This window comes from Piliocolobus tephrosceles, chromosome 4 (genome assembly GCF_002776525.5).
Source record: "Piliocolobus tephrosceles isolate RC106 chromosome 4, ASM277652v3, whole genome shotgun sequence".
Classification (NCBI taxonomy): Eukaryota; Metazoa; Chordata; class Mammalia; order Primates; family Cercopithecidae; genus Piliocolobus; species Piliocolobus tephrosceles.
The window spans coordinates 39,939,664-39,954,367 of record NC_045437.1 but is presented as its reverse complement, the minus strand read 5'-3'; the positions used below and the strand labels follow the sequence as shown (position 1 = coordinate 39,954,367).

Below are 14,704 nucleotides of genomic sequence, written 5' to 3'. Positions count from 1 at the left end.
GCGGTGGCTCACTCCTATAGTCCCAGCACTTTGGGAGGCCGAGGCAGGTGGATCACGAGGTCACGAGGTCAAGACCATCCTGACTAACACGGTGAAACCCCGTCTCTACTAAAAATACAAAAAAAAATTAGCTGGGCATAGTGGTGGGCACCTGTAGTCCCGGCTACTCAGGAGACTGAGGCAGGAGAATAGTGTGAACTCGGGAGGCAGAGCTTGCAGTGAGTTGAGATTGTACCACTGCACTCCAGCCTGGGCAACAGAGCGAGACTCCATCTCAAAAAATATATGTGTGTGTGTGTGTGTGTGTGTGTGTGTGTATATATACATATATATATATATAATGTCTTTAATGTCTTTGTGGAAAAAACAAATGATAGAATTACCTAGTCCAAAGAATTTTTGCATTTAAGAACATAGCTTTGTTATTTTACAACTTGGTTAACCAAATAAACACACTCTTAAGGTCCACCAAAGTATGTGCTTTTGCTATTTTCAAAGCAAATTTCTTCCCATCAAGACTAACTACAGGGACAGAAGGAGAAAGTGAGGAATTAATGTTTAATGGATATATAGCTTCAGTTTTGGAAGATGAAAAAAAATGTGGTGATGGTTGCACAACAATGGGAATTACTTAATGCCACTAAACTATACATTTAAAAATGGATAAAATGGTAAATGTTATGTTATGTATGTTTCACTACAATAAAAAAAGACTAAATACTAGAACAGCCAACATTTTAAAACATCAACTTTGGAGGCTGGTAAGTCTTGGATTTTTTGGTTTGTTATAGGCTTGGGAGTAGTTACTATTATTCACATCTTCAGAAAAACACACAGATCTGAAAAATCTCCTTAATTAAAATCCACTTTAATAGAATTTTCTACTGGCTAAAAGAAACTTCATACCAAGCTGTGCCATAAAATAGCTGAAGTAGCATTTTAGACAGACTAGTCTACAATCTCATTCAGAACAAAAGTGCAACCTCATCAACTGTATATTGTTCTCTTTCATTTTAGAATTATAAGTACTGGTTCATTACTTTAAATATCCCAAGTAAACTCATGTTTATACTTCAGTGTTTACAGAACACAAAACAACTGTCCCCTGAGATGGGGCTTTGACAACTTAAGAGCACATCAGGACAGGCAGGAAGGGCACTCCAAGGACTTGCGCCTTGCCCGTTGTTCTGTCTCTCATCCACTTAACATCACAACCCATATCTACCATCAGTATCTGAGTGCTCCATACCCTGTTGCATGGAGAACTTAGTTAGAAACATCCAATTCACCTCACACCATCACGTATGAAATCTAGTACTTCATCCTCACTATTAAAAATAAATTTCAGTGCTTAATTAAAAATCACATACTAGAGAGATAACATCAATAAAATAGTATGCAAGTGAGTTTTTCTTCATTCTCATTTTTGTTACAAACATAATATTTTCCATTTATTTAAAAAATGTAAACAGAGAATAAATGGATTATTTTCAAACAAATCCATCTCATCTAAAATTACCTCTAAAAAGAAATAATTTGGATTTCTAAACCCTTTCTACCGTAGTTCTTAAAAGACTATTTTTTAAAATTTTCTTGGTGTTAAAATACTGGATTTTTGGGTTTCCACATTAAGAACAATTTCATGAATCACACCACTTTTCCTTCAATAATGTCTGCTTTAAAGTGTTAAATAAAAATGCTTTCTAAATTTTCAATTTCAGAAATACTGATAAACTCTTTGAAAGCCCAAAAATGAAACATACAGAACTTTAAATAAATTATGATCTCAATTCTGTACTTAAGAAAAATACAAGGGAAAAAAATCAAGAGGAAACAACAACAAAAAACAAGTTTTAAAAATCTTTTATTTTCTTGGCACCATAACAGATACGAAGCTAATCTTTCACAAGGAGGGTTTAAGTTAAAAGTTTCAGAATCACCAGGCTATCCTTGCCTTTCTTTGCATTCATGAGTCTTTCTGTGCCATGTGAAGAAAATCTGTTACTCAGTCTACAAGCTGACCCCCATCTTAGGGAGCAAGAATGGAGGGGATGACTCACAGCTATGGAGATACAGTACCATGAAGGTCGCCACAAGGACTCTTACTTGCCTGGGTACAAGTGTCCTTGAATAGACACAGAAGCCACTCACCTTTTTGTACACAGCGGGCATTCTTCATTTCAGGACTCCACTTAAGGCTGGAGCCACAGAGAAATGTTGAAGGACCTTCTAAGGACATGCCACCTGAACAGGAAAGAGTCACCTTCTCACCAACTGTGTAGACAGGTTTTTGGGGGTGACTCTGTATGCCATCCATCAGTACAGGTAGAACACAGGCAATTTCTAAAGATAAAAGAGAGCAAAATATAAGGGTCATTGCTCTCCTAAACCATCTTTTTAAAAAGGTTTATGTGATGCTGATACGATTGTTCTGCTTTTTCATATTAGAGGACAAGGAAGAAGACGTGAGTTCACTGTTAGGGTGGACTGAAAGACACGTCACACAGAGCCTGGCATGTAAATGACCAATGAATAACTAAAACCAAAACAGCTCCCCCTCTCCCATCCCTCCCCTCAAAACGATGTGACAACTTAAAAAGAACAGCCCCAGTAGAGTCCTCATGCCCAGTCTACTGTTGAAACCAAACTTTTCACAGCTGTCACTTATTTCTGTGCTCTAGTGATGTTCCATCAGAATTTTCCTGGGCTGTATTCATTTGAGTTTCATTAACTTTCATCCAGTTAGATATTTTGCCATCTGAAATTATTAAAACACCATTTTATTTATTTATTTATTTATTTATTTATTTATTTATTAGGGACAGGGTCTCTCTATGTTGCCCAGGCTGGAGAGCAGTGACTATTCATAGGTTTAATCAGTGTATACTACAGTCTCAAACTCCTGGGCTCAAACAAGCAATGGGGAAAGGATTCCCTATTTAATAAATGGTGCTGGGAAAACTGGCTAGCCATACGCAGAAAACAGAAACTGAACCCCTTCCTTTTACCTTATACAAAAATTAATTCAAAATGGGTTAAAGACTTCAATATAAAACCTAAAACCATAAAAACCCTAGAAGAAAACCTATGCAATACCATTCAAGATATAGGCATGCGCAAAGACTTCATGACTAAAACACCAAAAGCAATTGCAACAAAAGCCAAAATTGACAAATGGGATCTAATTAAACTAAAGAGCTTCTGCTCAGCAAAAGAAACTATCATCAGAGTAAACCGGTAACCTACAGAATGGGAGAAAATGTTTGCAATCTATCCATCTGACAAAGGGCTAATATCCAGACTCTACGGGGAACTTAAACAAAGTTACAACAAAAAAACAAGCAACCCCATCAAAAAGTGGGCAAAGGATATGAACAGACATTTCTCAAAAGAAGACATTTATGTGGCCAATACACATATGAAAAAATGCTCATCATCACTGATCACCAGAGAAATGCAAATCAAAATCACAATGAGATACCATCTCACACCAGTTAGAATGGTGATCATTAAAAAGTCTAGAAACAACAGATGCTGGCGAGGATATGGAGAAATAGGAATGCTTTTACACTGTTGGTGGGAGTTTAAACTACTTCAACCATTGTGGAAGACAGTATGGTGATTCCTCAAGGATCTAGAACCAGAAATACCATTTGACCCAGCAATTCCATTACTGGGTATATACCCAAAGGATTATAAATCATTCCACTGTAAAGACACATGCACATGTATGTTTATTGCAGCACTATTTATAATAGTAAAGACTGGGAACCAACCCAAATGCCCATCTATGATAGACTGGATAAAGAAAATGTGGCACATATACACCATGGAATACTATAATGAGTTAACATCCTTTGCAGAGACATGGATGAAGCTGGAAACCATCATTCTCAGTAAACTAACAGAGGAACAGAAAATTCATGTTCTCATTCATAAGTGGGAGTTGAACAATGAGAACAAATGGACACAGGAAGGGGAACATCACACACTGAGGCCTTTCAAGGGATAGGGGGAAAGGGAAGGGAAAGCATTAGGAAAAATACCTAATGCATGCAGGGCTTAAAACCTAGATGATGAGTTGATAGGTGCAGCAAACTACCACAGCACATATATACCTATGTAATAAACCTGCATGTTCAGCACATGTATCCCAGAACTTAAAGTAAATTTTTTTTTTAATTAAAAACTCCTAGGCTCAAGCAATCCTCCTGACTCAACCTCCTGAGTAGTTGGGATCACAGGCACATGCCACCACACCCAGCTAAAGCACCACCTTTAACCTTGCAGACATAAAAGTGTTCAGTGTTCCCTAATTTTTCATCCATATTCTTTCTCACTCAATTACATTCATTAGCTCAAATTGCTTACTTCAAAAAAGAACAGAGAAAAAGAAAAAACACACATAGTATAAACAGCAAGTCAGAATTCATGATTTAAAAAGAAAAAAATCTCGCTAATATCTGCAACGGACTTTGGACAATATTCTACAAAGTATTGCTGTATCTTTACAGCATTGTCATCAGAAAACCCATTCATTCATTTATTCATTCAAAAACAGCATTTGATGGATGCACTGAAGGTTGTGACTTCACCACAATGAGATATATCAGTGTGGCAAAATTGAGCTGGTACCCCATGAATATATACAAAAATCCACAGCATTTTTTGAGTGCCCATATTTTGCCAAATATGTTATGTACTGTTTGGGACACAGCAAGGTACAAATCACATCTTATGTCCTCCAAAACTTCATAATCTAGTATTGAATTTGCTTGTTTCCAATGCGTTTTCTGTTTTAACAATAAATCTCCTACCAAGACAAACAATAGAAAGACTGTACAAAATGAAAAGGAAAAATATTTCTGAAAGAATTGGAGCACTAACAAGGCAGTGTAAGTTTGAAAGTCCAAGATTTCAGAGAGAAAGGAAGTCTAATGTGGTGATTACATTTACATTTGGTAACACATTTTTCCTTGAGGTATTTGTAAATTAAAAAAAAAAGAAAAAGAAAATATGCTGAAAAGCTGCTAAACTGAGGAGAAAACTTTAGCTCAGAGGCTAAAAAGATAAACAGCTTTTAGAAGTCTGACAGGACCAGGGTTTTAAAACTTAGAGTACAGTCCTGTCAAAAAGAAGGGGCCAGGTAGAAAGCCCATACCTTCAGTTGGAATCCCTTAATGGCCACATCCTTTAAATAGCGATAACCCAGACATAAGCCATCTTCACTGGTTGCCATAAACAAAAGTTAGTCTTCTCTAGAGGAAGATAGCATTATACAATTTTTAAATTTTCATACGTAAAGTATGACATCCAACTGAAACTAATTTAACATTCAAAAAGACAATAATTGACCAAATTCTAACCAAAAAAAATAGAAACAGACTTAGAGTAACAGACTTATCTAAATAATGAAATTAACAAATACAGCCCCTGAAACAACTGAAATTAATATATTTTTTTAAGTGACAAGATGGAAAATTACAACAGAGAATTAGAAAATATAAAACAGTAAACATAAATGTTTGAAGTAATTGATATGTTATTTACTCTGATTTGCACATATAAAAATATCGCTTAAAAACATTTTAAGGCAAAATTTAATATTTTTAAATATAATAATGTAAGAATATATGCTCATTCATTATAATAAATATACCACATTAATGGAAGATATTAATACCTAATAGGGAAACTGACTGGGAAGTAAGGAAGTAGATGGGAGCTCTCTGTACTTTCTACTCAGAATTTTGTAAGCTAAAACTGCTCTAAAAATGAAGTTGTGAATTTAAAAATTCACTATGCAATAACAAAGTAGACAAATGAAACCTCTAAAGTTAAAAAAAAAAAGCCAGGCACGATGGCTCACACCTATAAACCCAGCACTTTGGGAGACTGAGGCAGGCAGATCCCTTGAGCTCAGGAGTTTGAGAACAGCCGGGACAACATGGTGAAACCCTGTCTCTACTAAAAAGTACAAAAATTAACTGGGCACTGTGGCAAGCATCTATAATCCCAGCTACTCAGGAGGCTGAGACAGGAGAATTGCTTGAGCCCAGGAGGCAAAGATTACAGTGAGCCAAGATGGCACCACTGCACTTCAGCATGGGTGACAGGGGTAAAACCTGTCTTGAAAATATACATACATATAAAATTGTTTTTTAAGTTGAAAAATAAAATTGATAAAATTTCAAACTCTATAATAGAGTTCTTAAAAGGAGATTATAGAGAAATATACAGAGAATTAATAAATTGGAAGATAGGTCAATTGAAAATATTTAGAATGAGGCCAGGTGTGGTGGCTCATGCCTGTAGTCCCAGCACTTTGGGAGGCCAAGGCAGGCAGATCACTTGAGGTCAGGAGATCAACACCAGCCTGGCCAAGATGGCAAAACTCCATCTTTACTAAAAATACAAAAACTAGCCAGATGCAGTGCTGCATACCTGCAGTCCCAGCTATGCAGGAGGCTGAGCCAGGAGAATCGTTTGAACCTGGGAAGCGGAGGTTGCAGTGAGCTGAGATCACACCACTGCACTGCAGCCTAGACAAAAACCATATCAAATAAAAAATAATAAAAAGGAAAAGAAATTATTTAGAATGAAACAGAGGAAGAAAGGATGGAAAACAAATAAACAAAAAAGGATGTTAAAAAATATAATGGTCGGCATGCCCAAGATGGCCGAATAGGAACAGCTCAGCCTCCACCTCCCAGTGTGAGTGACACAGAAGATGGGTGATTTCTGCATTTTCAACTCAGTTGCAGACTGACACCTCACACCTCACATGGCGGGGTACACTCCTGAGATGAAGCTTCCAGAGCAAGAATCAGACAGCAACACTTGCTGTTCAGCAATATTCTATCTTCTGCAGCCTCTGCTGCTGATACCCAGGCAAACAGGGTCTGGAGTGGACCTCAAGCAAACTCCAACAGACCTACAGCTGAGGGTCCTGACTGTTAGAAGGAAAACTAACAAACAGAAAGGACACCCACACCAAAACCCCATCAGTACGTCACCATCATCAAAGACCAAAGGCAGATAAAACCACAAAGATGGGGAAAAAGCAGGGCAGAAAAGCTGGAAATTCAAAAATTCAGAGCACATCTCCCCCTCAAAGGAATGCAGCTCATCGCCAGCAACAGAACAAAGCTGGATGGAGAATGACTTTAATGAGTTGAGAGAAGAAGGCTTCAGTCAATCAAACTTCTCAGAGCTAAAGGAGGAACTATGTAACCAGTGCAAAGAAACTAAAAACCTTGAAAAAAGAATGGATGAATGGATAACTAGAATAATCAATGCAGAGAAGACCTTAAAAGAACTGATAGAGATGAAAACCATAACACGAGAACTACGTGACAAATGCACAAGCTTCAGTAACTGACTTGATCAACTGGAAGAAAGAGTATCAGCGATTAAAGATCAAATGAATGAAATGATGCGAGAAGAGAAGTGTAGAGAAAAAGGAGTAAGAAGAAATGAACAAAGCCTGTAAGAAATATGGGATTATGTGAAAAGACCAAATCTACATCTGATTGGTGTGCCTGAAAGTGATGGGGAAAATGGAACCAAGTTGGAAAACACTCAGCAGGATATCATCCAGGAGAACTCCCCCAACCTAGGAAGACAGGCCAACATTCAATTTCAGGAAATACAGAGAACGCCACAAAGATACTCCTCGAGAAGAGTAAGTCCATCAGACTAACAGCAGATCTCTCGGAAGAAACTCTCTGAGCCAGAAGAGAGTGGGGGCCAATATTCAACATTCTTAAAGAAAAGAATTTTCAACCCAGAATTTCATATCCAGCCAAACTAAGTTTTATAAGTGAAGAAGAAATAAAATCCTTTACAGACAAGCAAATGTTGAGAGATTTTTGTCACCACCAGGCCTGCCCTACAAGAGATCCTGAAAGAAGCACTAAACATGGAAAGGAATAACAGATACCAGCCATTGCAAAAACATGTTAAAATGTAAAATCCATCGATGCTAGGAAGAAACTGCCTCAACTAGCAAGCAAAATAACCAGCTAATAACATAATCACAGAATCAGGTTCACACATAACAATATTAACCTTAAATGTAAATGGACTAAATAGTCCAATTAAAAGACACAGACAGGCAAATTGGATAAAGAGTCAAGACCTATCAGTTTACTGTATTGAGGAGACCCATCTCACATGCAGACACACACATAGGCTCAAAATAAAGGGATGGAGGAAGATCTACCAAGCAAATGGAAAACAAAAAAAGCAGGGGTTGCAATACTAGTCTCTGATAAAACAGACTTTAAACTAACAAATATCAAAAGAGACATAGAAGGCCATTACATAATGGTAACGTGATCAATTCATCAGGAATTCATCCTAAATATACATGCACCCAATACAGGAGTACCCAGATTCATAAAGCAAGTCCTTACAGACTTACAAAGAGACTTAGACTCCCGTACAATAATAATGGGAGACTTCAACACCCCACTGTCAACATTAGACAGATCAACAAGACAAGAAGTTAACAAGGATACCCAGGAATTGAACTCAACTGTCCACCAAGCGGACCTAATAGACATCTACAGAAGTCTCCACCGTAAATCAACAGAATATACATTCTTCTCAGCACCATATCACACTTATTCCAAAATTGACCACATAGTTGGAATTAAAGCACTCCTCAGCAAATGTAAAAGAACAGAAAATATGTCAAACCATCTCTCAGACAGCAGTGCAATCAAACTAGAATTCAGTAGTAAGAAACTCAATCAAAACCCCTCAACTACATGGAAACTGAACAACCTGCTCCTGAATGACTACTAAGTACATAACGAAATGAAGACAAAAATAAAGATGTTCTTTGAAACCAATGAGAACAAAGATACAACATACCAGAATCTCTGGGACACATTTAAAGCAGTGTGTAGAGGAAATTTATAGCACTAAATGCCCACAAGAGAAAGCAGGAAAGATGTAAAATTGACACCCTAACATCACAATTAAAAGAACTAGTGAAGCAAGAGCAAACACATTCAAAAGCTAGCAGAAGGCAAGAAATAACTAAGATCAGAGCAGAACTGAAGGAGATAGAGACACAAAAACCCTCCAAAAAATCAATGAATCCAGGAGCTGGCTTTTTGAAAAGATCAACAAAATTGATAGACCGCTAGCAAGATGAATAAAGAAGAAAAGAGAAAAGAATCAAATCGACACAATAAAAAATGATAAAGGGGATATCACCACCAACCCCACAGAAATACAAACTACCATCAGAGAATACTATAAACACCTCTACACAAATAAACTAGAAAACCTAGAAGAAATGGATAATTTCCTGGACACTTACACTCTTCCAAGACTAAACCAGGAAAGAGTTGAATCTCTGAATAGACCAATAGCAGGCTGTGAAATTGAGGCAATAATTAATAGCCTACCAACAAAAAAAAGTCCAGGACCAGAAGGATTCACAGCCGAATTCTACCAGAAGTACAAGGAGGAGTTGGTACCATTCCTTCTGAAACTATTCCAATCAATAGAAAAAGAGGGAATCCTCCCTAACCCATTTTATGAGGCCAACATCATTCTGATACCAAAGCCTGCCAGAGATACAACAAAAAAAGAGAATTTTAGACCAATATCCCTCATGAAATCCAGCAGCACACCAAAAAGCTTCTCCACCACGATCAACTCAACCTCATCCCTGGGATGCAAGGCTGGTTCCATATACACAAATCAATAAACGTAATCAATCACATAAACAGATCCAATGACAAAAAATACATGATTATCTCAATAGATGCAGAAAAGGCCTTTGACAAAATTCAACAGCCCTTCATGCTAAAAATTCTCAATAAATTCGGTGTTGATGGAACGTGTCTCAAAATAATAAGAGCTATTTATGACAAACCCACATCTAATATCATACTGAATGGGCAAAAACTGGAAGCATTCCCTTTGAAAACTGGCACAAGACAGGGATGACCTCTCTCACCACTCCTATTCAACATAGTGTTGGAAGTTCTGGCTAGGGCAATTAGGCAAGAGAAAGAAATAAAGAGTATTCACTTAGGAAGACAAGAAGTCAGATTGTCCCTGTTTGCAGATGACATGATTGTATATTTAGAAAACCCCATTGTCTCAGCCCAGAATCTCCTTAAGTTGATAAGCAACTTCAGCAAAGTCTCAGGATACAAAATCAATGTGCAAAACTCACAAGCATTCTTATACACCAGTAACAGACAAACAGAGAGCCAAATCGTGAATGAACTCCCACTCACAATAGCTTCAAAGAGAATAAAATACCTAGGAATCAAACTGACAAGGGATGTAAAGGACCTCTTCAAGGAGAACTACAAACCACTGCACAGTGAAATAAAAGAGGACACAAACAAATGGGAGAACATACCATGCTCATGGATAGGAAGAATCAATATCATGAAAATGGCCATACTGCCAAGGTAATTTAAAGATTCAATGCCATCCCCATCAAGCTACCAATGACTTCACAGAATTGGAAAAAAACTGCTTTAAAGTTCATATGGAACCAAAAAAGATCCCACATTGCCAAGAAAATCCTAAGCTAAAAGAACAAAGCTGGAGGCATCATGCTACTTGACTTCAAACTATACTACAAGGCTACAGTAACCAAAACAGCATGGTACTGGTACCAAAACAGACATATAGACCAATGGAACAGAACAGAGCCCTCAGAAATAATACAACACATCTACAGCCATCTGATCTTTGACAAAACTGACAAAAACAAGAAAGGGGGAAAGAATTCCCTATTTAATAAATGGTGCTGGGAAAACTGGTCAGCCATAAGTAGAAAGCTGAAAGTGGATCCCTTCCTTATACCTTATACAAAAATTAATTCAAGATGGATTAGAGACCTAAATGTTAGGCCTAAAACCATCAAAACCCTAGAAGAAAACCTAGGTAGTACCATTCAGGACATAGGCATGGGCAAGGACTTCATGTCTAAAACACCAAAAGCAATGGCAACAAAAGCCAAAATTGACAAATGGGATCTAATTCAACTAAAAAGCTTCTGCATAGCAAAAGAAACTACCATCACAGTGAACAGGCAACCTATAGAATGGGAGAAAATTTTTGCAATGCACTCATCTGACAAAGGGCTAATATCCAGCACCCGCAAAGAACTCACACAAATTTACAAGAAAAAAACAAACCCCATCAAAAAGTGGGCAAAGGATATGAACAGACACTTATCAAAAGAAGACATTTATGCAGCCAACAGACACATGAAAAAATGCTCATCATCGCTGGCCATCAGAGAAATGCCCATCAAAACCACAATGAGATACCATCTCACACCAGTTTGAATGGCAATCATTAAAAAATCAGGAAACAACAGGTGCTGGAGAGGATGTGGAGAAGTAGGAACACTTTTACACTGTTGGTGGGACTGTAAACTAGCTCAACCATTGTGGAAAACAGTGTGGCAGTTCCTCAAGGATCTAGAACTAGAAATACCATTTGACCCAGCCATCCCATTACTGGGGATATATCCAAAGGATTACAAGTCATGCTCCTATAAAGACACATGCACACATATGTTTATTGCAACACTATTCACAATAGCAAAGACTTGGAATCAACCCAAATGTCCATCAGTGACAGACTGGATTAAGAAAATGTGGCACATATACACCATGAAATACTATGCAGCCATAAAAAAGAATGAGTTCGTGTCCTTTGTAGGGACATGGATGCAGCTGGAAACCATCATTCTCAGCAAACTATAGCAAGAACAGAAAACCAAAGACCGCATGTTCTCACTCATAGGTGGGAATTGATCAATGAGATCACTTGGACACAGGAAGGGGAACATCACACACCGGTCCTATTGTGGGGAGGGGGGCAGGGAGGGATAGCATTAGGAGATATACCTAATGTAAATGATGAGTTGGTGGGTGCAGCACACCAACATGGCACATGTATGCATATGTAATAAACCTGCATGCTGTGCACATGTACCCTAGAACTTAAAATATAATTATATATATAATGTTCCAAAAAATGTATAATTTGTGTGCCATAAGGACAAGTGAGCAAGAATGGGACAGAAGCAATGTTTTAGGATGTAATGGTTAAGTAATCGTCTAAAACTGACAAAGGACTTAAAGCACAGGTTCAATAAGTGCTTTGGATATCAGCCAGAAAAAATGTAAAGAAAATTATACCTAGGAACACCAGAGTAAAGTTGCCGGTGAAAACCAAAAGCAAAAAATAATTAATAATACCCTTTTCCCACCCTAGCACTACTGGGCCTGCAGGTCTCTGTAAAACCACAAATGCAGGTCTCTGTTCCACAGGATGGGGTTTGTTAAAGTTGTTAATAATAAGGCCTACTTTAAAGGATACTAAGTGAAATTTAGAAGATGAATTTAGAAGATAACAAGATTACTATTTCTGATTACTATATTCGGAAATGCTTGGTGATACCGGATAAAAATAAATACAGCACACCCAAATACAGGATGATACTTTGTGTAACAAACAGAGGTATCATTTGTCACAATGCTTAGTCCTGTATCATGATAGTCTGTGCAGTGTATGCACGTAAACTGCCAAAATACGGTGTGAAGATTGGCCTGACAAATGATGCTAAAGCATATTGTACTGGCCTGCTGCTGGACCACAGGCTTCTCAATAGGTTTGACATGGACAGGATCTATGAAGGCCAAGTGGAGGTGACTGGAGATGAATACAATGTGAAAAGTATTGATGGTCAGCCGGGAGCCTTTACCTGCTATCTGGATGCAGGTCTGGCCAGAACTACCAGTGGCAATAAAGTTTTTAGCACCCTAAAGGGAGCTGTGGATAGAGGCTTATCTATCCCTCTATCATACATGTCCCTGGTTATGATTCTGAAAGCAAGAAATTAAATGCAGAACTACACCGGAATCACATCATGGGCCAGAATGTTGCAGATTGCATGCACTACTTAAGGAAAGAAGGTGAAGATGCTTACAAGAAAAAGTTCTCTCAATACATAAAGAGCAGCGTAACTCCAGACATGATGGAGGAGATGTACAAGAAAGTTGATGCTGCTATACGAGAGATTCCAGTCTATGAAAAGAAGACCAAGAAAGAAGTTAAAAAGAAGTGGAACCTTCCCAAAATGTCACTTGCCCAGAAGAAAGATAGGTTAGCTCAAAATAAGGCAAGCTTCCTCAGAGCTCAGGAGCAGGCTCCTGAGAGCTAAACCAAACAATTTTTTCATGAGGATTTTCAGATAAGGACAATAAACTTATTGAAAAAGCAAAAAATAATAATAATTAATAATAATCTTCTTGAAAGTGGTCAGAGAGAAAAGGCATCATTTCCAAAGAAAAAATTGCAAGACTAAAAGTTGACTTCTCCCTAGAAAACAATTGTCAGAGGGCAGTGTAATATTAATAATATCTTCAAATGACTTTAAAAAAATAACTGCTAGCAGCCAGGCATGGTGGCTCATGCCTGGGATCCCAGCCCTTTGGGAGGCCGAGGGGTGGGGATCACCTGAGGTCAGGAGTTTGAGACCAGCCTGGCCAACATGAAGAAACCCTGTCTCTACTAAAAATACAAACATTAGCTGGGTGTGGTGGTGGGCGTCTGTAATCCCAGCTACTCAGGAGGCTGAGGCAGGAGAATCACTTGAACCTGGGAGGCAGAGGTTGCAGTGAGCCAAGAATGCACCATTGCAATCCAGCCTGGGAGACAAGAATGAAACTCCGTCTCAAAAATAAATAAATTAATTAATTAATTAAAATAAAAAATAACTGCTAGCTTAGAATGTCCTATCTAATAAAAATATCCTGGCCAGGCGTGGTGGCTCATGCCTGTAATCTCAACACTTTAGGAGGCCAAGGTGGATAGATCACGAGGTCAAGAGATGGAGAGACCATCCAGGCTGGTGAAACCCTATCTCTACTAAAAATACAAAAATTAACTGAGCGTGGTGGTGCACGCCTGTAGTCCAAGCTACTCAGGAGGCTGAGGCAGGAGAATCGCTTGAACCCAGGAGGCGGAGGTCAGTGTGAGATGAGATCACGCCACTGCACTCCAGCCTGGTGATAAGCGAGACTCTGTCTCAAAAAAAAAAAAAAATCCTTTGAAAAGTCAAGGTGAAAGACACTTTAGATAAACAAAAACTGGGACAATGTTTTATCAGTAGATTCATAATAAAGGAAAAGAAGCCCTTCAAGTAGAAGTTTCTTATTAATCTTTTCTAAGAATAAACTTCTGGCTTTATTACTCCCAACTAGCAAATGTTTATATTCATATTGTATTTCATTTGTTTCTGCTTAAGGATTCCAACAGAAAGAGAAAGAAAGAGAGATTAATAAGTAAAAGACAATGCCCATCAGTCAATGAACAAGTGGATAAAAAGACTGTGGTGTATATATATGACAGAATACTACTCAGTCATAAAAAGGAATTAAAATGGCATTCGCAGCAACCTGGATGAGACTGGAGACTATTATTCTAAGTGAAGTAACTCAGGAATTGAAAACCAAACATTGGGCCAGGAAAGGTAGCTCACACCTGTAATCCCAGCACTTTGGGAGGCCGAGGCAGGCAGATCACGAGATCAAGAGTTCAAGACCATCCTGGCCAACATAGTGAAATCCTGTCTCTACTAAAAGTACAAAAATTAGCTGGTTGTGGCATTATGTGCCTGTAGTCCCAGCTACTCAGGAGGCTGAGG

At 38.1% G+C, this 14,704-nt stretch overlaps 1 protein-coding gene and 1 pseudogene across 1 annotated transcript in view; one reads left to right on the top strand and one right to left on the bottom strand.

The window, feature by feature from the left end:
• C7 (complement C7) overlaps nucleotides 1-14,704 on the bottom strand; it is an 80,782-nt gene that overhangs the window by 8,234 nt on the left and 57,844 nt on the right. Inside the window, exon 15 of the mRNA XM_023216459.2 lies at nucleotides 2,152-2,343. Within this exon, the coding sequence (XP_023072227.1) occupies nucleotides 2,152-2,343 (192 nt within the window). The remainder of the gene's footprint in view (nucleotides 1-2,151; nucleotides 2,344-14,704) is intronic.
• Nucleotides 12,316-13,219, top strand: LOC111545488 (annotated as a pseudogene).